The sequence below is a fragment of the Anoplophora glabripennis genome, unplaced genomic scaffold, assembly GCF_000390285.2.
Source record: "Anoplophora glabripennis isolate ALB-LARVAE unplaced genomic scaffold, Agla_2.0 scaffold58, whole genome shotgun sequence".
NCBI classification, from domain to species: Eukaryota; Metazoa; Arthropoda; class Insecta; order Coleoptera; family Cerambycidae; genus Anoplophora; species Anoplophora glabripennis.
Window position 1 is genome coordinate 1,692,440 of NW_019416277.1, and position 27,148 is coordinate 1,719,587.

General features: G+C 34.1%; 1 protein-coding gene across 1 annotated transcript in view; it reads right to left on the reverse strand.

The window, feature by feature from the left end:
• LOC108917601 (neuroligin-4, Y-linked-like) overlaps positions 1–12,316 on the reverse strand; it is a 54,605-nt gene extending 42,289 nt beyond the window's left edge. The window contains exons 1-3 of the mRNA XM_018724290.1: positions 12,165–12,316; positions 10,540–10,693; positions 3,662–3,813 (exon numbers count right to left, since the gene is read on the reverse strand). Coding sequence (XP_018579806.1) covers positions 3,662–3,813; positions 10,540–10,693; positions 12,165–12,316 — 458 coding nt within the window. The remainder of the gene's footprint in view (positions 1–3,661; positions 3,814–10,539; positions 10,694–12,164) is intronic.
• Positions 12,317–27,148: the final 14,832 nt, after the last annotated feature.

Consider the following 27,148-nt stretch of genomic DNA (forward strand, 5'->3'; position numbering starts at 1 on the left):
TATAATAGTATATTATGCAACAAGTTTTATAAACGACACTTTAGTCACGAGTTTGTTTAGGCACGAGCGGAGCGCAGCGGAGCGAGTGTTTAATAAACGAGTGACTAGAGGAGTTTATAAAACGAGTTGTATACTATACTTTTTCTACGACCAAGACAACAATGAAAATTGAAACGTTTACGTGTCTTTTATTAAATCTGCAACATTAATCGTAACATAAACATGTATGTAATATAATCTTACTAAATTAACTTATTTAGGTAAATATACATTAACAGTTAAATTAGAAAAATTACTACAGTTATTGAAAGAAACCATTGACGTTCCCGAGTTTTTTCCATCAAACTGTTTTATTTGATTGGAACTCGAAATAACAGTATTTTCAGAGCTATTATTGCAATCCAAACTTACTGCTTCATTGTTGTCAAAATTTATGTTTATACTTTCAGCAATGTCAAATTCAGCAATATCAAAGTTAGAATTATTGTTGGTATTTCTGATAGGACCTTCCGAAGTTTCAATTATATTTTCCGTGTTTTCAATGGAATTTATAATTTTGTTGGCAGTTTCAATTTTATTAGTGAGTGAATGATCAATATATGCCTCTGCGACGGTAGTGGAGCGCCACCCTCCATGGCGCTTGAGGGCAGTGATGTCAGCTCCAGAGTCTACTAATATAGTGGCCGATGATCGTCTTAGACAATGGCCTGTATATCTGGTAGGGTCTGGCAATTTCAAAAACTGGGCAATCTCTCGGGCAATGTTACCAAATTTGTTTATTCCAATAGGCTGTTTCGTACACTTGCCTCGGTGATAGTTTAAAAAAAAACGGGTAACGTTAGTAGGCAGATTTGAGGGGCGGAGTTGCATGTACTTTTTACAAGTCTTATAGAAGTTTCCTCCGATGACAAATTGCCTTTCCGTTTTAGTTTTAGTGTCCGGAATGTGGACTAAAAAAGCTGTACCTAGGTCATCAATATCCTTTGTTTTGATTTTCATTAGTTCTTCTCGCCGGCAAGCCCCCATTACTCCAAAAATCATTGCAACCTAAAGCAGAAAATAATACATACCGATATTTAACGCATATGAACAGTTTACCTTTGTGAATAAAAATTTTTCATCTGGTGCTGTAGTTATAAATTTTTGTATTTGCTGGGATGTTAGAATCTTGGACTTTTTTGGTTTGTATCCATCTGATGTGCGTTTCAAAAATGAACACAATTTTGGGTATTTACTGATGTCAACATTGTTTTTGAGGTTAAGTGTTGAACGGAGCATGGAATATATCGCCCACAAAGAAGATGGCTTCATACTTGCTGAAAGTTGTTGAAAGTAGGCGAGCAAAACGTTTTCGGAGTACATTTTTATTTGCTTTTCACTGCACCATTTGGAGAACAGATTGTAAGCCCGTTCGTACTGAATTCGCGATTTCTCGGGCAGCAAATTATTGGTGGCTCTAATCGCTTGTTCTCTAATTTCTGGGGGTGTGGCGGTAAATTCTTCATTTTCTTGTTCAATTGCTTCCATTATCTTGCAAATTACGAATCACTTACAAATGTAATAATTGCTTGTCAAAAGTCAAAGTTGACGTTTCGTTCGGCCATCACAAGACGTGACTAAGAAAACTTCGGCCCGTGATTAATAAGGCGGGAACATCCGAATATGGTTCAAACAATGTTTAATGATTTGTCGTATTTAAACTGATATTTAGCGTACCGATTGGCCGTGTAAAATGTGCCGTGTAAAATGTGCTGTGGGAGTAGAAAAAGTTACTTAATCACTAAATTCAAATAGTTCAGCTATTAAATGTTTCATATACAAGGTGTTCTGAAAGTCCGTCAGGAAGCTCCGGTAGATGATTCTACGGATTAAAATAGTAACATTATGTAATGAAATTTTTTTTCGAATTGTCAATTGTTTGCAAGTTACAGCTTGTAAAAGTTTATTTTTTTATATTTTTCTATTTAAATAACTTATTTAATTCAAGTTCGATTAGTCTCTCATTTGGCACACCCACTAAGTAGATGACCAGGTGGACCAGTTAGAGAAAGTTTCATTATGCGCCGCTAGAGGGTACTTTACCTAGAACTCAAAATTTGTTTGTTCATACCTTTTTTCTCTTGCCATCACATAAATTTAAACATTATTGAAAAGAAAAATAATATCAGAAAAAATTATGTACTTTTAATTAAAGTCGATAAATGTAACCGTTTAGCAGGAAATCGCTATTAATCGCTATTAAAGTGTTATTAAACATCAAAATTTTTGATAATTCTTTCTGCAATTAAGCAAGTTGCCATACTTTAATACCATCTCTTATAAAACCAGCTTCGTTAGTAAATAAAATCTTATAAGTAAATTCATTAACCTCAGTTTATTTTTCCACAACGTTATTACAGAGCCGAAAAAAAAAATCATGTGAGGGCTCTGTATGTATCTACGCATTAACCAAATGCAAAAATTGGAAAATTTTAGTTCATCTATGCCTTGGCCTAAATATTTCCAGCAAGTTGGTCTGCCTAGAAAAATTTTATATTTACTAATGTTTCTGAAATCTCAGTAGTTTTAAAAGTCCACATTGTTAGTAAGTATATCCACAAAGCAGAAGTATGAAGTAAAGTCCAGTGTTNTTTTTCTATTTAAATAACTTATTTAATTCAAGTTCGATTAGTCTCTCATTTGGCACACCCACTAAGTAGATGACCAGGTGGACCAGTTAGAGAAAGTTTCATTATGCGCCGCTAGAGGGTACTTTACCTAGAACTCAAAATTTGTTTGTTCATACCTTTTTTCTCTTGCCATCACATAAATTTAAACATTATTGAAAAGAAAAATAATATCAGAAAAAATTATGTACTTTTAATTAAAGTCGATAAATGTAACCGTTTAGCAGGAAATCGCTATTAATCGCTATTAAAGTGTTATTAAACATCAAAATTTTTGATAATTCTTTCTGCAATTAAGCAAGTTGCCATACTTTAATACCATCTCTTATAAAACCAGCTTCGTTAGTAAATAAAATCTTATAAGTAAATTCATTAACCTCAGTTTATTTTTCCACAACGTTATTACAGAGCCGAAAAAAAAAATCATGTGAGGGCTCTGTATGTATCTACGCATTAACCAAATGCAAAAATTGGAAAATTTTAGTTCATCTATGCCTTGGCCTAAATATTTCCAGCAAGTTGGTCTGCCTAGAAAAATTTTATATTTACTAATGTTTCTGAAATCTCAGTAGTTTTAAAAGTCCACATTGTTAGTAAGTATATCCACAAAGCAGAAGTATGAAGTAAAGTCCAGTGTTGTAAAAGAGCGGTTTTAATTTTTAGTTATTTTACAATGATATAAAATATGTGAAAGCTCTCTGAAACTTTGTCCGAAAGAAATCCTAGTTTAAAACAAAAGATCTTCGTGGAGATATCTTCTTCTATTTGTTTCGAACAAACACATACATTGTCACCTAACGCGACTCGACGTTTATTGCTCATATCATTTTTATTAGCCTACTTGAAATGAATTATCCAGAATCCCAACGTTCCAAGAAAATAAAACCGAAGAGTTGCGGAATTCGAGCCATAGCCTACTGAAATATACATTCCTCGTCACGGTGAGTGGGACGTAAGTTAGTTCGGAGATAGTAGTTATTAGTTCTGGCTCTTACCCGGTTCTTGCGAAGTTGCTCCAGTAGATCATAGTTGTCTCGGATAAGGCCACCTCCGATTTCGTGTAGTTCCTGCTGAAGTGCATGAAGCCGCCGACGAGGGGTGCGCCGAACAAGTAGGGCAGCTCCTCGCCGTGGATGCAGCCCTGCCTCTGAAATAAATCATGAGCCAGATTAGGTTAAATAAATTATTTTTATTGCTTGCACAGTTTTAAAATTTTATTACTGGATGTGTTCGCCCTCGGGAATGCGGTGTATCTGGAGGATCGGGCTTTTATTATTAATAGCAAGCTACTGAGCTCGTAGGGTTTACACGTTTAGCGTTATCTGAGGAATTAAGTTTTCTTTATTGCACGGGTGTGTGGCGTGCCGACGAGATTTCGTAATTTATGATCACTGAAACGAATGGACGCTAAATAGAAAATATATTAGAATCTTTAAAAGCGGAAATGAAATTAATATCTTGAGAGTACAAAAGAAATATTACAGAAGTTGTTCTTCAACTCGACTGTCAAACTTACACAAGAATCTTGATAAGATTTCAAATGACCAAATTGGCAAAGCCACATGGAAGCAAGATCTGCATCGCCACTATACTCTGTTTGGAAATGAAAGAGAGTAATAAAACCCCGAGATAAGAACCGGCCATGGGCGTGGTAATATTTCGTTTCAGGTAATTATCGGGTAACACTAATGCTAACAAAAATGACAGGGATTGGAAAATCGACTATCTACAGACTTTTAAAGGAAACAAAAAATGAACAAGATACTGTAAATCCCCCAAAATCATCTACAGGGAGGTCAAAAGTCGTTATAGATGATTTCTTCAAAAATGTCATTCGCAGAAAAGTACACTCATTTTATTTTAAAAAAGAAATACCAACGCTAAACAAAATTTTAAGTGAACTTTCAGAGGACAACGATTTGCCAAAAATCAGTAGAAGCAAATTATGGGCCGTCTTACGAGAGTTGAATTTTTGCTGGGAAAAGCAGAACAGGAAGTCAGTTCTTATCGATAAAGATGAAATTATTTGTTGGCGAAGATCCTACTTAAGATCAATTAGAAAATTCCGTGACGAAGGGAGGAATATTTATTATCTAGACGAAACTTGGGTCAACGAGGGATATACTGTAACAAAAGTATGGCAAGATAAAAATGTAAAAAGTTTTCGACAAGCATTTTTGGATGGACTTTCAACAGGGTTCAAGGCACCTTCAGGTAAAGGGCGAAGATTAATAGTGACACATATAGGTAGTGCCAGTGGTTTTGTAGATGGCGGTTTACTTTTATTTGAATCTAAAAATACAGGTGACTATCACGAAGACATGAACGCAGATGTTTTCGAAGAGTATTTTACACAGATGTTGGATCTTATTCCTCCGGGGTCTGTAATTGTCATGGATAATGCCAGTTACCATTCACGGCAGACCGAGCGGACGCCTACGACTGCTTGGAGGAAAGCCGATATAATTCAATGGTTATCCGGAAAAAACATTTCTTTTGAAACAAATATGGTGAAAAAGGAACTTTTGACACTTGTCAATCTTAATAAAGATCAGAAAAAATATGTTATCGATGAAATGGCAACAAATCGCCAAATAACGGTACTACGGTTACCACCTTATCACTGTGAACTTAACCCAATCGAATTAGTCTGGGCGCAGGTAAAAGGAGATGTAGCGCGAAATAATACGACGTTTAAATTAAGTGACGTGAAAATTTTGTTAAAAAATTCCTTGGAACGAGTAACTGCAGATAACTGGCAAAGATGTATACATCATGTACAAAAAGAAGAGGAGAAAATGTGGGAACTCGATAATTTAATTGACGTTACTGTGGAACCTATCGTTATCAATCTAGGAGACGAAGATAATTCATCAGAATATTCAGAGGATGAATTTTAATATACCTACTTTTTTATTTTCTTTATTGTACATTTATACAACACTACATTTACTCACCATAATTTGAATTTTCAAAATACATATATTTTTGTGTGGAATAAAAGTCTATTCATTAAATTTAAATAAATATTTTGATAATAATATTGAATAATTTTATTTGAATTACTAAAAACCCTCTTAACCCGGTTATGATGCTTAAAGTAGCCTCATGTTTTGAAATGCTGTTTTTATATTGTTTACTTATAAGAGAAATGGACCGAGAAATTGAAGCGGCATAGACAAAGACGGATTGTCGGGGATTAAATTTTAGCTACCTGCTACAATTTAGTACAGTCCGATCGCACAAAGTTTTTTTAAAAGTACACCTCATCTATACCGAAACTACATAATATAAAAATATTGAATATAAGCACCAGTACTACATTTATTTACGATTTGCATACATAATAAGCTTTTATTACTCTCTTTCCTTTCTAAACAGACTATAGGCGAAACAATTTTTTAAACTGATGCAGGAATATTTACGGGTAGTAAACAGTTAGGATCATTTATCAGCCAACACCACCAGACATATACCGGTTTCGTATCAGTATGCCAGTATTTTAACTACACGGTGGAGTGAGTGTAGGTGAGATGTCAATGATACATCTATGGAAAGTCACTGCTACTCAATCTCTAGACCTTCAAATACAGATCTTGCTTTCAGTTCCTGCGAAATAGCAGGTCGTTCTCTGCCATTTTCGTTATTTGAAGACACGAGCATTGAGTAGCAGCGACTATTTATAAAGAGTGTTTTCTAAGTCTATGTCATAAATTAAGGGGGTGATTCCTTGGGTAATTTTAGGTCCAAAAGCCTTAGTAAACCAGGGCCCTAAAGTTACTGGTTTCCAAGGTAGAAGGCGTTAAAGTTTTAGAAAAATCACATTTTTTTCAATTATTTCTGAAGCTGATTAACATAGATTGACGAAACATGGAGAAATGATGTAACTAATTAAAGGTATATCTGCAGCGATTCAAGGGAACTTTGTTAAAAACCGTCAGGAAAACAACGCCAATGGATTTTTAGAAAAATTAATAAGCGCTTTTAATTTACTGTCATATTTTTAATAAAAAAGGTCCTCTTGGATTTTCTTGATACAATAAACCATTTTCGAGTTAGGTATAATTTTTCCTGAAAACAGGAACCAATGTTAGTTTTCAATAAAAGTCTGGGCAGGTATTATGGGTGATGTCGTAATTGGTCCCGTTTTTCTACCATTGAGACTTAATGGTGATAATTATAGAGAATTTTTACAAAATCACATGAATGAGCTCCTCGAAGATATTCCAATTGCAGAGACACAGAATGGTGTTTATGCACGACGGAGACAAGCTCATTTCAGTAGAGTTTTTCAACTGATGGATTGGCCGAAATGGACCTTACCCTTGGTTTATTGGATTTATTGTGTGAAGAAAATGCAAGAAACCTTTTTTTATTAAAAATATGACAGTAAATTAAACACGCCTATTAATTTTTCTGAAAATCCAGTGGCGTAGTTTTTTTGAGGGTTTTAATGACAAAACTCTCCTGAATCTCCGACACTGGTTGACAGATTTATATAGAAATATAGCGAATCATTACTTTTAATTAGTTACATCATTTCCTCAAGTTTCGTCAGTCTAAGTTAAACAACTTAATGATAATTGAAAAAATGTGATATTTTTCAAAAACTTTAACGCCCTCTATCTTGGAAATCAGTAACTTTAGGGCTCTGGTTTATTAAGGCTTCTTGGCCTAAAATCACCCTCTTAATTTATGGCACAGACTTGGGATACACCCTGTATATGTAATACACCTCCATATTTGCAGTTTGCGGACACCAAAAAATAATTGCATCATTTATCAGTTGTCCCATATACAGAATACTGATGAGAGAAAATACGTTTAAAACCGGTATATGTTTGGTGGGTTTTGCTGACAAATGATACTAGAGTAGTACTAGATATTGGTGATATAATGTAATGATGGTTGGGGCATTAGTTTACAGAGTAGTTGCTTTCCGCAGTATCATCACGTTCGTTAATAAGATTATTATTTATTTTTGTCATGATTTAACAAAAAAAATGTAATACAAAAAACTGAACGGAATATACATCAATTCCTTACGAATTCCTTTACATGGCATGTTATCAATGTTTTTTTTTTAAATTAAAACGGTTGCATTAACAGTATCAAATTTGGTACACGTTCCTGCTATTCAATATTCATATTTATTTCATAAATTGCGTTAATCTGCTTTTTATAACCTTAATAAAAAAATATAACGAAGTTTTTTGTCTCTTGGAAAATGTAAGCTTTAAACTGATAGTGTTGGTAATTGGAAAAAACAAAATTGCCAAAGGATACGATTTAGTAATTAGTAAATTACAAATTGTATCATTAGGTAAGAACTATTACCAATAACAGCACAACAAAAAAAGTCATTTACATCTTAGCATTTAAATAAATATTATTAAACAATGATTCTGAAGATAACTATTTCAGATTTTATGCAATATCAAGTCCATCTAAAATTCATTAAGAGTTAAATGCCTTAACTACTGTGACAGATTTATCATTAAACAAAAGCGTGCATTTTGTTCCTCATCTAATCCATCGATTTCTTTACCGATGGATAGGAAGAGAAAGTGAATTTCGATGGCCACTTCGCAGTCCTGATTTAAATTTTTTGGATTATTACTTATGGGGCCATTTGAAAACATTAGTTTATTCTAACCCAATTAGTAATCGACAAGAATCATGGAACCAGATGTTCAATGCCTTACAGTTTATTAGAAATCAACGCAACATATTTTTTAAAATCCATAAATCTCTAACAAAAATAATTAGAAAATGTACGGAAGTAGAATGAAAATTTAATACACCTCTACAACTTAAGGAAGTGCGAAACACCACTCTGTGAGCAGGAAGACGAGATAGTTTTCCATGTACACTGCGAGTGCACTGGTATCTCGTCAACGAGAGAATCCGTACTAGGAGAACGATGGTCTTCTATGGTCTACATCAGGGAGATCCCTTTGAGCAACGTTATCACCTTTTTCTCCTTGATAGGTTGGTTGACGGCTTAGGAGAGCTGATCTCTCATTGGGAGGATGCACAAGGGGCCCAATGGGGCCTAAGTGCTGTAACTCAGTGTACTGAGTTACTCTCCAAATCATTCCAGAATCCAGAATCCACGGTTATAATATACTGCTTTTGATAAAATGAAAATTAAATTATTTCTCTAACTTTCTTGTCATATATTGAATTTTTTAAATGCAAATATCTCGAGAACGGTAATTCCTTGCGACATCAAGAAAGCAGGTATACCTTTTTTATGTAAAAGTGATAGAAAAAGAAATATTGCTATCAGAAAATAAGATACAGTGTAACAAAAAATTTATGAGCTATAAAAGTTCTGAGGCGGTATAGAATGTATGCCAAAGTTATGAGAAAATTTGAATCAAAAAGCCCTGAAATAAAATTTTGATTTTAACTGTAACTCGGTTACTATCAACTTTTGGACTAAAGTAAGTTTGGTCAGATCACATTATTATGACGTCACAAATCACCTGTTACTCTGTATACAATTCATTATGGAACACCCTGTAGGTTACTACTGTCTAATAATTAGGTATGGGTATGTAAGGTAGACTTACATTTTTGGTGCTGTACCTTATTCAATTTTTTTACATACATTAGAAATCACTGTATGTTACTCTTATCGTAACTAACTAACCGTATATACACAAAGTGTTCTCGGCTTTAAAAGTACAGAAAAGTGGAATTTATTATTGACATTAATTTTATTCCTTTAACGGTTTATTTGGAGTACAGATAAAGGTAGAATCAAGGAGCGTTATTAAGCAACACAATGCTCCAGGGCTAGGGAATCGAATAAGAATTCATTTCCGTAAATCCGAAACTTACTTCCTGGAGTAATGAACCATGAACCGAACTTCAATGCCGGTATAATAAATAACACAAGATGTTTTATCACCGACCGCAGAATTTGTCTATAAATATTTTCGGCAACTTTTAAGATACATTGTTTAGTCAAGTACACAGTAACAGCGACGGTGCGATAAACTTTCAGAAATAGTATCCTTTTCAAAAGAAATAAAAAACAAGAGTAACTGTTTTTCATAAAGAGACTCCTTTAAATATTGGTTGGAGAAGATCTTTTATATACTGAAAAAAAGGTAAGATATAAATGACTTACTATATATAATATATACGCAAATAAATATATGTATCCCTCGTGCTATACATATACGATAATCATAAACTAAGCAAAGTTTCTTCACACTTACTTCAAGATTATGGTATATCAAGAATATGTTTGCGTATACCTATATAAATAAATTACCTACTCATTACTGTTTTACATGTAAATTTGATTTAACTTTTTTGTAAAAGTTACTAAAAAAAAGATCAATTAAAACCAAATATCAGTAACCAAAATTGCTCAAAAGTGTGAGTTATGAACTCAGTTTGTTAGAATGCAACGGAGTTATTAATAAAAATATTTTTTGTAATACGTGTTTACTGGCTTGAGCTACTAATTTGTGACACTGTATTATTACTATCCTCTCGATTTATAGATTTAAAATGCCCCTTCCTACATTTTACCGCTGATATTAATGTGTACAATGTAATAGTAAGTTAGTTCATCGCCATTCACAATTTTTTTGTAGTGGACAAATTATTATAAATAAAATCATGCTTTATTATACGCGGACATGATTTTCGTGTATGGATATTGCAACTGTAGCATCATCGCTACAATTGGGGAATATCAACGACGATATCTAAACAACCATCTTCCAGACAAGCAGATGTTGAACCTTAACAACTCTTCGATTAACAGTGCGTTTCTTAAACCGACTAGTGAAAGAGAAATTATGCGAAGGGACAATCCTGGTAATAGTGCGAAAAGAATTTCTGTACTTACTGGACAAAGTAGGATGGCTGTGTAAAACACTGCGAGAAAACAGACTGCATCCCTATCATTACTAACTGGTACAAAAACTTCTCCCCACGGATCTTCCCCAAAGAGTTCGTCTTTGTGAATGGTGGAGCAATCATCTGGATACAAGAACCCTTTTCTGTGAAGAAGCTACATTTACAAGAGATGGAATCAACAATTTCCACAACTATCATGTGTCGGCAATCGAAAACCCTCATGTTATTAGAGAAAATTATTTTCAGAGAAGATGCTTCGTAAACGTTTGGGCTGGAAGTAATAATGAAGTTATCGGACCACTTTTCTTCGACGAAAATTTGAACAGCGAGATGTACAGGACTTTTTTGGAGAACGATCTCCCTCTACTACTTCAGGACATTTCTGTTCAAATCAGAAGGACGATGTTCTTTTTACATGATGGTAATCCGACCCAGTATGGACGTGGTGTCACTAATTTCCTCAATGAAAATTATCGAAATCGGTGGATAGGTCGTGGTGGCCCCATTGCTTTGCCAACGCGATCTCCGGATCTCAACCTCTTGGATTTTTTCATATGGGGATATGTGACCAACTCATTGAGAAGATTCATACAGTGTTTGATGAGGTGAAAAAAATATGGAGAACAAGGAACTGGCAACGAGCACAAGGCGGTGGTCACATTGGGCAGCTTTAATAATTACACTGTCATTATGCTTTTATTAAAATAAACCACATATTTTTCTAAGCCCTCTAGTCGCAACAATGTAATTTACTCTTTAGCAACTACCCATACGACTTGGCAATTTCAAATCCTGATATTTCAAGTATCGGATATCTTGGCGGCCACCCTGTATATTTTTATAACGTAAAGAGTGCAGTTATAAGAAGGCAACGGTTGTGTCACTTTTTGTTTGAATAAAATTACATAAAAGAGAACCTGGCCTACCGCCACCCGTGTACCACATTGCTGGTGCCCTAACATTTCCGATTTATATTGATGGGAAACAATAACCAACATTGAAAATATCTCACAATATCTGATTTTAGAGGGTAGGAGAATCGGTAAAAATTGATTTAAAATTTAATTCTATATACATACTATACAGTTTAAGAGATCAAAGTTTGTATAGCAAGGCTATCTACAAGTATAAAGAAAACATATTGATGCCAAATTGGACTGAACTCAACTGAGGTAATTTTAGTTTTATTGTCTGTATTGAAAGAAAAAATTACTTCTTATTGTTTGTTGTAAAGAAATAATTCCTTAATGTTTGTTGCAGTATTGCTATTATAATTTGTACATTTTTCGTGAAAATGTATATGTTACGGACAGAGACGAAAATTGGACATTGACGATAATGGCCGGTCAATGATGCGATATTCCATTTTTCCTGGCCAATATCGCTAATTTCCGGGTATTGACATGTTGGCCAGTTGCGGACAGGCAATGTTGTTAATACATATTTTCAAGTTAATATCTTTACCCGGTCATTAATGATAATGGCCAAAAACGACTGGACAATGTTATATATATACAATGTTTTCGTTTATTAATTTTATTTATGAAATGTGCATCGTTGAGGTACGTAGGTACGATGTTCTTTTTGCGCGACATACATACTTACTATTTTTACATCCTCCCTTGCTTCTTTGCCTCTTCAACATCAGCAATTCTGTTGTTCTGTTTGGTTTCTATGATTGCTTTTATATGTTCAGTAAATCGACGGCGCATTTCATCATAATCCATGAACCTGCATGGATTAACGCCACAATCTTTGCCTAACATTTAATCACTGGCCGCTAACTATCAGGCGATGTCGTTATCACCCGAACAAAGATATTGACAGCGCTATAAATTAACAACATTGCCTAAATGACATTGACATTAACGTTATTGGCCGGTCTTTATGGATAATGTCCAACTTGGCTGGGCATTATCGTCACTGACCGGCCAATAACGTCATTGGCCGGATGATGGTCTTTGTCCGTAACATATATATGATAAGGCAAAACTGTAGGTATTTTCATATTTATTGCTAGAAGGGTTAATGTAAATTTCCACCACAAAGGGGTGCCAAAGAAATTTTCAGTAAGCTGTACTTAAATTTAACTTTATTATCCGTAATTACCTATATGAGTGAATATGGACTTTATTTGTAGCAGTAATGCGCCCAGTAGTAGAAAAAGCCTGTTCACGTGAGCGACGATGAAATATGCCGTATGAATAATTTAAGCTGTAGCAGGAAATAGAGGTGCTCGCAGGAAAAACTTGCAGGCCGCCGTGTCTGATACCAGAAATTACATGGATTATCCGGTTTTATTTTTAAGGCGTGCAGGAAATATCTAGCTCTGTTCGCTGAAAATTCAAATCGACCTCAACGCTGCATTTGACAGCGACTTATTAAGGATAGTAAGTTCACTACGTGAGTTGAATTTATTTAGAGAATCTGCTTGATTATGTGATTAATTTGTTATACATTCAATTGCAGCGAACATATTGATTAAGTTTTACTTTCAAAAATGACGACAGCGATTTTTCTTAAAATAAAAAGTTTATATGAAAAATTATGCATGAATCAATAGTAGACTAGGCGGTATCTGTTTTGGTTTGGGTGAATCGTATATCCACGGAGATTTTTGGCTTTTTGGCTTTCAAATATCACTAGAAATGAAAATTTTTCTATGCGCATAAAAAAATACGTGGGCTTAACTTTTAGCAGCACAATATGTTAAAAAAATTCGTAAAATGTCATATACTATTGTTAATGACACACATCCTGTTAATGAATCTGGTGTTAGTGATAAATGTTTCGCTGATCATAATTTAATATACTGCAGATTGGATGCTTCAATAGAAAAACGTAAAACACTCAAAACATATAGAACCTAGGAAGACATAAATTCTATCGACTGGACCTCTTTATACCAGAATGCTAACATTAATTTTAAGGTTGATTATTTTAATTCTTCCATTATTGAGCTGTTTGATAAGCATGCGCCTCTTGTAACTGTTAAGTTTTTCTCGCACAAAAAACGTCAGCCTTGGTTTACTTATCCATTATTGCAAATGAAAAAGCTTAAAATAAATTCTTTCAGTCGTTATAAATCATTGAGAAATGTAGACAGTAGAAGATATTATTACGATTTGAGAAATCAGTACAATAATGCTATAGATCAAGAGAAATCTATCTTTTATCGTCAGCGCTTCAGTCTTGTAAAGCATGATGCTAAAATGCTCTGGAGGGAACTGAAAAAGAGTGATCTTATTCGTTATAAGAATGTTGCTGCTATCTCAAAAAATATTATGGATCCAGATGCTATTAATGATTATTTTTTAGACTCCATCCCTAATACTACTGCTAATGACGGATATATCCAATGTTTTTACACCTCTGCTTCGTCAACTAGCATCTTTGTATAGTCACCTGTTTCTGTTAATGAAATTGAAAGTTTCATTTATAACCAAAAACCGCATAATACTGGGTTTGATGGTATTTCTGGTGGTATGTTACAAATATGTACGCCTGTGATTGCTTTTCCTCTTACACATATAATTAATTATTCTTTTGAAACTGAAGTTGTTTCGTATCAATGGAAAACATCAATTGTTACCCCTATTCCTAAGAAATCGCATGATAAAGATTTTGCAGATTTACGACATATTAGTTTGTTATCAGTTCCCCTTAAAATAGCGGAACGAGTTATTTATAATCAGCTCATCAACCACTTTAGTTTTAATAATTTTCTACCTTCTAACCAATCAGGATTTCGTAAAAATTTTAGTACAGGAACGGTACTTGCGACTGTGGTTGATGACGCTTTACGGGCTATCGACTCTTCTAGGGTTTTAAGCCTCACGCCTTTAGATATATCGAAAACATTTGATCCAATAGATTTTAGCTGCCTATTGGCCAAACTTTTTTTCTATGGAATTCATGATAAATGTTATGATTGGTTTGATTCCTATATTAAAGACAGATTGCAACTTACTATAATTAAAACTGAAAATGGTCCTTAATTTTCTGAACCTAAAATAATAAAATATGAAGTGCCACAAGGCTCTGTCCTGGAGCCTTTACTTTTTAGTATATGTACTGCGGATTTCGTGTCGTCAGTAGTGCACACTACTTTGCACATGTATGCAGATGATTTACAAATTGTGTACAGCTTCGAAATTGAGAATAAACAAACTGCTGTTGATCTTATTAATTCTGACATGCATCGGATTAAGGAGTTATGCGATAAAAATGTTCTAATACTTAACCCAAATAAAACTTGGTTATCGGTACTTATAAAAAACTAGAAAGTTGGGGGATTTTGCTGTTTATATTGACAATTGTCCTTTGGAAAACTGTAGTTCAGTAAAAAATCTCGGTCTTGTGTTTGAAAATGACCTGAAATTCTCGCAACATGTTAGTGAGTTATGTAAGAAGGCGTTCATCTCCTTTAAGCAAATATCGCCTTTAAAACGCTATTTGAGTTTTGATATTAATTAATATTGGCTGAATCCTTAGTTTTGTCTCATCTAAATTATTGTGATTATGTTTATGGTCATTTACTTACAAATGATGTTAAATTTAAGCTACAAAAAATTCAAAATTGGTGCATGCGTTTTGGTAAATTAAGACTCGGTGAAAGACGCTATGTTCATTTTTGTGTCTTTGTAAATAATATACTGTGTAATGCAGCTCCTGACTATCTTTATAAGAAGTTGGTTTGGCGGCATGATGTACATGATCGTCAGCTTCGTAATTTATATGATTTGCAAATAATGCGTCATCGAACTGAGTGTTTCAGATGTTCATTTACCTATTTAGCAGCTATGGTATTAAATAATGTACTGGTGCCTCAGGACTTAACACTCCGTAATGCACCTCTGAATAAGAAACGCATTCGTGAGTGGAAAACGATAACTCCACAAATGCTACTGTTTTCTAGTTTTTTAGTTGTTATTAATATAATGTGCGTGTGTGCATATTTATAAGTTATATTGTTTTTTTTTTACATTGTTTTAATAGCTCTTTATAGTTATATTGCTTTTAATACGTAGACTTGTTATTGTGTGTGAGTTAATTGACTGAGGGGTAGGCTAAACATCAGTTATCTGTGTCTAGTCCTTTTGTGTATAGGCTTGTATATTGCCATTGTAACTATGCACAATAAATATTTTTGACTTTAACTTTTTTGACCACTGTAAACCACTTCACTTATTTAACGTTTCGAATATTAATTTATTTTTGTCTTCAAAACAGCAACCGATGAAACAATTATTTCTTGGATTCGGTTCGTTGTTGCCCACAAACACTGAATATATCCAGTTGTGAAAGTTTAAACTGCCAAATTTATTTGAACAAATTTTGTAACCATAAATAACACTACCAAATTTCAATAAAATCGGCTAAAGGATTATTAAGATGTTTACGAAAAAAACGATTTTTTAAATGTATTTTGAAAACGAAACATTACCGGACCTATGCTTATATAAACTTTTCGTCTTAAAATCACTCAAAGAATCACCACTTGAAGTTTGGCTACGTATTTAAATAACAAACTGTATAGATTCCTGGGACCAGTGTATGATTTAATAAATTTTACCTCTATCCAGATTTGCTTAGCACAAAGCGTTTTCGACTTATTTGGAAAAAACTATAATTACTTGCCAATTTGAGCTCTCTAACGGTTAAACGCAGCAACTTTGGATTTAGGGAAGTTTACTTTTTACTTTTTACCCCTAAAATTTTGTGACATGGAATATTGGGATACTCTGTATAATAAATAGTGAGTTGGGGTTGGGTTTCATAAACCATAAGCATGGTAATCGTAATCCTTCTGAAATAATTAAATGAAATGACAAAATAAATAAACTTTATTGGTAAATTATTGACAAATATGTAATAGAGTGCCTTTTAAGATTGTACAAGTTTAGGTTTCCCTCTTTGTTAACGAAAAAGAAAAATTGACCCTTAAGATTAACTTGACCTAACGTCTCTTCGAGTAGATAACAGCTAAGTTTGAATTCACTTTATATTGCCTCATCGGAAAACACATTATAGAACTCCCTTAAGGACCGCTGTGATCTGAATACGTAAACTTATGATCCAGTCCTTCTTCGCAGCGAAGTGGGGGCCCCTTATTGTGTTTAATTATTTCCGATAGTTAATGAACATGGAGATTAGAACACAGGAAGGAATTTTTCTCATATAAATTGTTGTGATATATTATTTGTGTAATAATTGTTGTGAAATGATATTTTTGCCAAAGTTGTGTTTGCTTGTGTTGTGTGTTGTGTTCTTTGTTTTGTTTGTGTAATTTTTTTTTTATGTTGGTTAGCTGCTGATTGTTAAATACAAACCTTTCTTTGTCTCACCGTGCACTTTACTTTTTCCCTTGCCAGCTGATGTTGGATGCTTGTTTTATTGTTAGTGATCTCAGGAGTCGGTTCTATTAATTTTAATACACAAACAAGTACAATGCAACACACCAAAAAAATAGAGATTAAACTTTAATACAATCTTTATTCCAAAAATTTTGTGGGTTGACTTAAAACTTGCAACTTGTAACTCAAATTGTAAATATGTTCCTTAACAATAATAAAGAATATTTTATTAATTTTGTTATTTTTTCTAATCTAATACAACTAAATACAATACAAGGATTGTTTTTATAATTCAAGAAAAATTTTACTTTATTAGCATTTAATTTAAATTATTCAATTTTGAATACATCTCTTTGTATTGTATTTTGCCTATCTTACAGGGCATAATCTGTTTACTGACAGAAAATGCAACTTTAATTAAACATGGCTGTTCCTATTGATACATTTGTTCGAGCTCGTGGATTTTGTGTTTTTAAACATATTATTGATTGGCTTGTATTTATTTTTATTCAGGTAAGTTCTATAGTTTATTCTGCATCTCTATTCTAAGGTTTGATGCGATAGAAAAGTATTATTTATAGGTTATAGCTATCTGTTTTGTTTATGCACTTTATTTTTATTTTAGGTACCTGGTATTTGCTAGCTTGAATTTTTCCTTGTTGGATGTTACGTAGATGTCCTGCATACCATTTATGGGGCCACTGGAAACCCCTCTGGACTGCTTACAATTGGTAACGGAAATTTTCTCGTTGATGTCAAATTTCTTTCTTGTGGTTTTGAGAACAAACAAACTTTTAAATTTTCTGGTAAGCTTAATTTTTTTTATTTAACTATTTCTTTCTTTTACAAATTTAAATTTCTTGGAGCTACCTCTCTACTCTGCATTCTCCAAAAACCCAAGCCGTAACCAATCAATACACTTTTGTTTTTCATCCTTTCTGGTTTTTTTCTTGTCCAAATTTTGCTGAAGGTCCCTTCACGGCATTTTTAGTCCTTGGATGTTCTTTTTTTAACAACACTTTCACTATACTCCTTATAACTAATAATTTTTTTACAAATGTCCTTTTATTTTAACATACAATTCTATCACTAATTATTAAAATATTCCTTATTTTATGTTTTTTTATAGGTCACCTCCAGGTACTTGTAAAGCCAACTTTAGTTTTCACATTTGTGAAAAATTATAATTTAATTTGACAACTGATAGAAATTTTCATATTATGACAAGTTCAATTGAGATATCTTCTATGCAGTTACTCGTCTTCCTAGGATATGTATACCATATTCATCTATAGATATTGGGCTTTTATTTGATTTACGTCAATCTAGGTTTAAATTCTGTTTTCTCAGTGTGTTAACAAGTGTCGATGTCATGCATTCTTTTGAAAAATTTATTTTGTACTTGTGAATTAAATTAAAATTATCAATTTTGTACTATGTGATATCCTTAATTGTTACTTATTTTATATTCAGAATCTTTATATTAACAATTTTGTACTATTTTGTTGTTGCTATAATAATAGTTAATTTTTATATATGACCCAAAGTTCGGTCAGGTAATTTTTCATTCCTGATTCTTTGTGTACATTTCCAATTCGTTACAATATATTCTTTATTTATTTTATTGGTAAAAGAGCAAAGAGCACAATAATTTGAGAAAAATCGTAATCTGGGAAAGTCAATATACAATGTAAAAAATCGGTGTGAGTGAAAGCTACAAGGGTACAGAGTGAATTCATTGAGTGATTTTAATTTTAATTGTAATAATGCAAATTTTCATAAAATTATTGTTTCGCTCAGTTTTCATCGTTTCTTTGGTCTAGAAATGAAGAGTAGCGTCAAGATCGTGTATTAAACGCCTGTAAGAAGGCAACCGCTCTCTTACATACATGGCGGCGCACCCTTCTGAACGCTCAATCGCTATTGGTTTATAGCTTCAAATAACAGTTGAAAAAACAAATTTTCACACTGCAATTACTCATAATTTGTAGTATTTAACGTGAACTTTCAAACGCCGTCAGCAGAATTACGAAATACCTATTCAATCAAAAGTTATTAACAATTGAAAATCGCAAAAATTGCATTTTTCGAGGTTTTAATGGCGTTTATCTCGAAAACTATGCGTATAACAAAAAAATTGCAATTGCTTCTTAAAATGTCAAGTTGCCAAAAACTAAGTTCTCAGTATTTTGCAAGTTTTTTGTTAATAAAAAACTTATCGACATCCGGGCAAACTTCTACCCAAAAAATTCTTGTTCTGCAGCTCAAAATACACAAAAAACACTTGGGTAACTCCATCTAAATGAAGGAGGCAATTGGGACCCCCCTGGCTACAGGACTAAATACCGATTATCATCTCTCAGCTTCAAAAAAACATGTAAATTTAAGACATTATGAATGATTTATTTTTGCACTCATTATTTAGTTAATTAAAAACCAAGTCTGAGTAAAAATGACTCAATAATAGTTAAACTTAAATCATATTAGAGAACAAGTCAATTCTAAATTGGTTTTATATATTCAGAATAGTCAAAAGTCACTCAATTGATAGTTAGCACTAACTCGGATATGAGTAAAATTCACTCATTTCTGATGCAATAGTTTCACTCAGTTGTACACGTACTAATAGAGTGAAAATTTCATTCTATCAGGTGTGGAGAGAAATGATACATTATTGAGTAAAATTGAGTGAAATTTGAGAGAATTTTTTTTACAGTGTAAGAGGTTCCTATAGACGTATATTTTAAAAATTTTTGTTAGATTGGCACCAAAGAAATTACTGAAAAAAAACACTTTGTTATAACTTAGGAAAGCCTGATTGATGAGATATAACCTGTAAAGCATATTTCATATGTCAAATATTTAAATGTCATTGTTGCTTTATCACACAAAGTGATTTACTGGAAATTACTTCCTTGGATAGGTAACTTTTTGTCAGGAATAAAGTTTAGTGTCAGAGTTGGTGATTCGTATTCTAGACGTTGTAAGTGGTGTTTCTGTCAGGGACCTGTACTGGGTCCAGTATTATTTTTGACAGTTTGACGCGATCCAAATGTTCTCAATATGCAGATGATGCTAAACTTTGTCAATACACTTCATCAAGATGCACGCTTTAGAGTGATTTAAGCCTTATTGAAGAATGGTGTAGAAATTGCTTAATACCTATTAACCCTAGTAAATGCGTTATACTGATCACTTTAATCCGAAAACAGTTTATTTCATCAATGATATAGTCATTCCTGCTATTAACTCGCAAAATAACCTAGGAACTGTTATGTCTGATGACCTATCCTGGTCAAATCATGTAAGTTCCAACTGCATGAAAGCAATGAATACGTTGCGTGTGTTTCACAAAGTATTTTCCGCCCTGATATTGCAAACTCAGTTTGCAATACTTATGTTAGGCCAATTATTGAATACGGTTTTGGTGTTTGGTGTAAATACTTGTGCAAGACAAAATAAATAATAAATTGAGCGAATTCAGCATGCTGCTATTAGGTTACTCTATGGAAGAAGTAGACCATTGTTGTTATCAGACTTCACATTTGTAATTTACTTCCACAGTATAAAAGACTAAAATGTGATGACTTAATTTTAACATAGAGAGCTTTCCATTATCTGTTCTCAACAGATTTAAAATATTTGTATTGTTTAAACACCGTGGATACAACTTAAGCTGTCTCGCGAATATTTTTGCACAACTTGTGGATAATATTCTATTTCTAATAAGGTTTTTAACACATGCAACGGTTTATCTGCCGAGTTGTTAGTCCTCCATCACTAAATGTTTTTAAAAGTAAAATTGATTACGTTCTTTTTAACGCAGAGCTAGCTATCTTATTGTAAGTAGTTTATATACATATTTGCTACTATAATTATCGTATAGAGTTAATAACCTTTGCTCTAATATTTTGTAATAATAATATGTTAATCTGTAGGTGCTACGAAAGCATGAAAATGGAATAAACTTAATAACTAATGATATTTTGGGACAATTAGTGAGTTACTTTGTGTCAGTAGGTACTAAATGCCAGTAATCTCACTAATACTCAAAATATGTCTGTACATAGACATCCAAATAGCTAAATCTTTAGTCATTCGTCTCATCTATGGCATAACGACGAGAACTAATGAGTTCGAAATCGGTCTGTTTGGTGATTTTCGTGATGAATAAGTTAGTTATTTACTAAATATTGGGAGTGTATTGCCAGCCGAGACATTTATAGCCCGTGCTGTTTCCCACGATATTATTAATAAAAAAGCTTGACTTAATTAAAAAAAAAGTATTATAGGGTTACTAAGTAGCTTCATTTTTGTAACGTCTGAGTAAATCGATGTTCTGAATATAAAAGTTTCGCACTTTTTACATATACGCTGATGTTTAATTTCTTCTTTAAAAAGCTATTTGTTAATTAATTAAGAGAAGAGAAGGCCAATAAAAGCTCGACTTAATCCTCTGTTCTCTGTTCGTCCCTGGCGTATACCATATACCATGTGAGTATGGGAAGTATTATATTATATAGTCATGAAAAAGAGATTGGTTATAAGAAGGAAGGAACATAAAAATAAGAAACAGCCTGAGAAATCAGCCATCGCCCAACATGAGCTAGATGGAGGACATATAATAAATTTCGAAGACACCGCACTTGTGAGAATGGTTTTACAACTTGGCGGGACGGGAAGCATTGGAAATCGAAAAACATCCAAATAATAAGAACCGTGAAGAAGTTTTAGAATCTGGTAACTTGTTCTGAAGAACAAGTAACGGCGTTAAAGAAAGCATATGTAACGGCATGGGTGATACCGCAAACGAACGCGAGACCACACCTTCTGTCCTGCTGCGCAGACATGAAGTCGTGCGCAGCGGCGGCGGGAACGTACCCCAGTCCACAGGTCTAAGGTATGGTAATAGTGACGTCACCGGTGATACAAGCGACACCTCCCACTCAACTCCCAGTACTGCGCGGCTTAGGCTTAGACGTGTGCGCAACGATATCGGGAACGTACCCGTGGCTACGTCCTCTACAGGACCAGAGACGCGGGCGTCAGTATTGACGTCAAGGACAACGCAGCAGGACCTCCCGCCCTACTCCCACCACCATATTGCGCAAGTCCAAGTACGAGGTACCGACCTCGACGCTATAAGACTGATAACAAGGTCGCAGGCGGCCTCAATCGCGGCAAAGCATTTGCAGAGTCACTACTGAAGATGACGACAGTAAAGAACGGCGAAACGTTTGGAAGCATTGGATGCGACCAGTTGTAGAGGCCACTATGGAACGCCTCAGAGGATCACCATTACCAGACCCAATAAGAACCGAAATGAACATCAGGGCGGACACAGAAGTTCTAATAACTGATCCGTCTCCACAGGATCTAACCCTAGAACAACAATGGTAGGTCAAAGGTTCCTAGCTAAAGCTATGGAAGTGGAAAGTAATTCTGTGAATGGCATCGATCACCCACACAAGCCATGGCATAATAACCCGAAAATCACATCGTACTTTAAATAGTAGTGATATCTACATATTTAACGTGTATTCAGTGAAATAGTGTTCTACGGATTATTATATGATAAACAAAATATTATTTTTTTGTTTCAATTTACATATTTTGAATTTGATGAATATTAGGAACAAAAATATGCTTCTGTTCATAAACGTGTATTACTGTATAGAATAACCGATATACATACATATTTGCAAACTCACCAGTAATCGATGCAAATCCGTGCCTGTATAAACCGAATACGTACGTGTACTCCAATGAAAGTATGTGGCGTTAATATAAACATTTTTTATTGAATGTCACGTGAATGATTTTATAAGTGGGACAAACTGGCATACACAGGAATATGTATTTTTTGTTCTAATCGAAAAACTTTCAGCTCAACGAGCTAGTACGGCAACAGGTATGATAGTGTACTAAATCGATGTCGCGTATCCAAAAAAGTTACAATATCTCGTAAACGAGGCTCCAAATCAAAATTTGACACAAGACTAAAAAAATATTTGGAAAGCATAGGCGTACTCAAAAATAATAGAGGGTCCATGGGTACTGCAACTCTCCTTTCCCCCGTTCTCCTTTTGATATTTTAAACCAAAATTATACAAAAAGTGTGCCGACTTAAGATCAAAATATGTGCTAAATTTCGAATAAATATCTCTACAATCACCGGTTATCAATAAAAATAATTTTTTAAATTTTAATTTTGACACCCTGTATTTTGAAAATGGGGCTTCGAATTGAAAAGTGGCTTAAAAAAGTCCCATTATGTTAGTCCAAAGAATATGTGGCTAACGAGTAGACCTACTAATTTGTAACATCCTGTATATCTAACCATGAAAACAGGCAAAAACAAACAAATTTAAACTATCAAAAATAATTCAAAAGGAAAAGTTTATCAGTTCAGAAGGGAAAACAAATTGATTCTCGAAACATCAACAACTTTATGGCGCTATACAGGGTGTCCCATAAACACATGATCAAAAAGGTACTGCGACATTCTTTGACTCAAAAGAAGACGATCTGACCTATCTTTCATTAAGAAAAAATGTCTAGCTCCTCTGCTATTGACTGTCAAAGTTCTTGAAAAAAAAATATGTTTTTTGTAATATCTGGAGAATGTTACTATGGATTTTAATTAAACTTGCTGTGTACTTATTTCTAAGTAAGACTCATGTTTTGATGAAGTAACCGCGTCCGTCCGCGTTGGGCAAGTGGTAAATTCGTGAGTGTCTTGGTATAAGAATTACCATAACTTTTTTATTGGTAGCTGGAATCAATTCATTTTTTTATTGATGCATCAGTCCTTTTTCCAGATTTCCGTGCTCTTGGTAAAATCTTGTAGCATTCATAGTTTTTACGCAAAAAAATATTTTCTGTTTTGTTGTGATAACAATTTTAGCCGTGTCACAGTAAATCTGCCCTTTCACAAAAAGCGGCATTCTCTAATAAGTATGCCAAATCTTTTACCTAAGAATCAATATTGAAAGTAAAATGGTCACAATAAGTATCATTTTACTTCATTAGATTTATTTTTTGTTAACGCGCAAAAAGACCTACTTAGAAAAGACATAATTCTTTTTATATAAACTGGATGATAGTTACAAAAATACGATAAATAGTTTTAAAGATACGATAGATGAATTACAAAACATGTTCGATATGCCCGCCATTTTCTTGGATGCATAAATGGATCCTTCGTTTAAAATTAAATTCAGCCCTCCTCAAAATTTCTGGATCATTCCATATTACGTTCGCCTCGTTTTGAATCCTCCGTAATAATTCTTCCTGGGATTCCACAGGAGTGGCGTAAACTTTATTCTTTAAGGATTCCCATAGAAAAAAATCTAACGGCGTTAAGTCGGGGGACTTGGGGGGCCATTCTATAGGAACATCTCTCCCACTTCTTACGATCCACTTGTGTGGAAAAGTATCATTCAAATATACTGTTACATCTGCACTAAAGTGCGGAGGAGCACCATCGTGCATGGATCACATCTGACCATGAAGATCAAGAGGGACATCCTCCATTAGAATCGGAAAAGTATTAATTAAAAAATTTAGATAATTTTCGCCGTTCAAGCGGCGCGGCATGACATAAGGATCCAGAAGTATGTCACCGATGATCCCGGTCAAAACATTTATTCGAAATTCTATTTGAAAGTGCCTCGCATGACTCGTTTTTTTCTGCGTAATGGTGGAAATTACGTGAATTAAAGACACCACTTCTGGTAAAAACAGCTATTGCGTAAAAACTATGAATGCTACAAGATTTTACCAAAAGCACAAAAATTTCGAAAAAGGACTGATGCATCAATAAAAAAATGAATTGATTTCAGCGACCAATAAAAAAGTTCTGGTAATTCTTATAGCAAGGCATTCAAGAATTTACCACTTGCCCAAGGCGGATGAATGCGGTTGCTTCAGCAAAATATGAGTCTTAATTAGGAACCAGTCCACAGCAAGTTTCATTAAAATCCGTAGTAACATTCTCCAGATATTACAAAAAACATAATTTTTTTAAAGAACTTTGACAATCAATAGCAGAGTAGCCAGACATTTTTTCTTAATGGAAGTTAGGTCAGATCGTCTTCTTTTAAATCAAATAATGTCGCAGTACCTTTTTGATCATGTACTTATGGGACACCCTGTATATAATAAAGAGTAATTTGCGCCTGTCTGCTCTTTTCATTGTGAGATTTTTTGTTATGCAAAGCTATATTCATAAAAAATTACCCTTGACTGATACTTTTGGCGCAATAAGTTTGTACGAAAACTTTATCACGAATAAGTAACTTCAGACAGTATCTGCAATATGTTAATTAAAACCATCCGTTTCCCTTGAAATACTCATTCCATTAATCTGCAGACGAAAGAATTTTTTTGCATTAAGTAAAAACCCGCCGAAGAGCTATTGCATTCCGGTAATTCTTGTCTTTTTCCATCCAATCAATCTAATGCCTGGCCAAGGACGATGCACCTTCCATCACCGTAATTACGGGAATTCATCAAGCCAGGCTCTTATTCTTTATCTGCGAAGGACAGGAATTTCTAATTTATGGCCCCGCAAAAATAGTACGCCTATAATCGATTCCGACGACGGCGTTATCTGATATACGTAAGCAGCGACGTGGAAAATATGTACAAGGTAATTTAATATCAGCCCACATTGACGAGGCAAGATCAATTTCCAGCTAGACGTAGGCTCAACCATGCACTATTATTAGACAGCAAAAAATGTTTGATGAACTGGCTTTGTGTAGTAGACTCAGTCACGCCAATATGTTATGTACGGCTAAGTAGAAGATTAGACTATCAAATATACAAACTGTTAGCAAAAAGGAAGTGCTTTATATTTTCATAAAAGTAAGATAATATTCCGAGAAAAAAATTTTGAAGTAGCCACTCTTCGGTGATATTTAATAGGCACAATGAGGGAACGGTATCTTTTTCTTCTCTGTATTTTTCCATAGAGTAGAAAATAGTGCCACTTTTATAAAAAATAATAATAATTTGAGCGATATGCAATAAATATACAGGGCGGCCAAATGAAAACGAAACAGAGCCATTTTCAAGAACTGTGTCAAGATTATAGAAAAACATGAAGACCCGTCGATTTTAGATTAAAGGGGTATTTTTGACTCCGCCACTTTCACCCCCAAGCAAGAGTAAGTATCACCCCAAATTATATAAATGGCATTGGGGGTTGAGTAATATTTCTTTTCAAAACTCTTACAATTCTCTTTACAACATACTTTAAATTTTATAATTCCGACCAATACTTTGAAAAAAAATTACATTTTAAAATTTAAATTATGTTTAGTTACTTACTTACTACTTAGTTGATTAAATGTTCAAACTGATGACCGCCCGCTTCCATACAAGAATAAAGATTTTGTTCGAAACGTTCGCGCACATTCCGAAGCATTTCCGGAGTGATTCGACGGCATTCGTCGACGATTCTTTGACGCAAATCTTCCAGCGACGCTGGCTGTGTTTTATAGATTTTACTTTTTAGGTATCCCCACAAAAAGAAATCAAGGGGCGATAAATCCGGTGATCGTGGAGGCCACTCAATGCTGCCTCTTCTCCCAATCCAATTCCGTAGAAAACGTTGGTCCAAATACTGACGGACAATTAACGCATAATGCGGAGGAGCACCGTCCTGTTGAAAAATCAAATGATCTTCATCATACTCTGGAACATTTTCAATAATATCAGTCAAGGCAGGGTCAATAGCGTCTTCCAGTAATTGCAAATACATTTGGCCAGTCAAATTACCAGGTAGAAAAAAAGGACCCACCAGCCGGTCACCGAAAATTCCAGCCCATACATTTAATTTTTCCGGTTGCTGTGTATGCACCTCGTGAAAAACTCTTGGGTTTGAATCGGACCAATAGCGGCAATTGTGACGATTTACCGTCCCGTTCAAGAAAAAACTGCATTCATCAGAAAAACAGATGTTAAAAAGGAACTGTGGATCGTTCCCTGCTCGCTCACTCATTATTTCGCAAAATTGCAAACGGCGGTCATAATCATCCTCATGAAGTTCCTGGACTAAATGTATTTTGTATGGATGGAATTTATTCTTCTTCAAAATGGTTTGTATGCTAGTTCGATTGATCCCAGACACAGATGCCAGCTGCCTCGTACTTAATGTAGGATCAAGATGAACTTGTCCCAAAACTGCAACTTCACTAGCTTCATTAACTATAGGTTTTTCAATTTCTCGTTTTT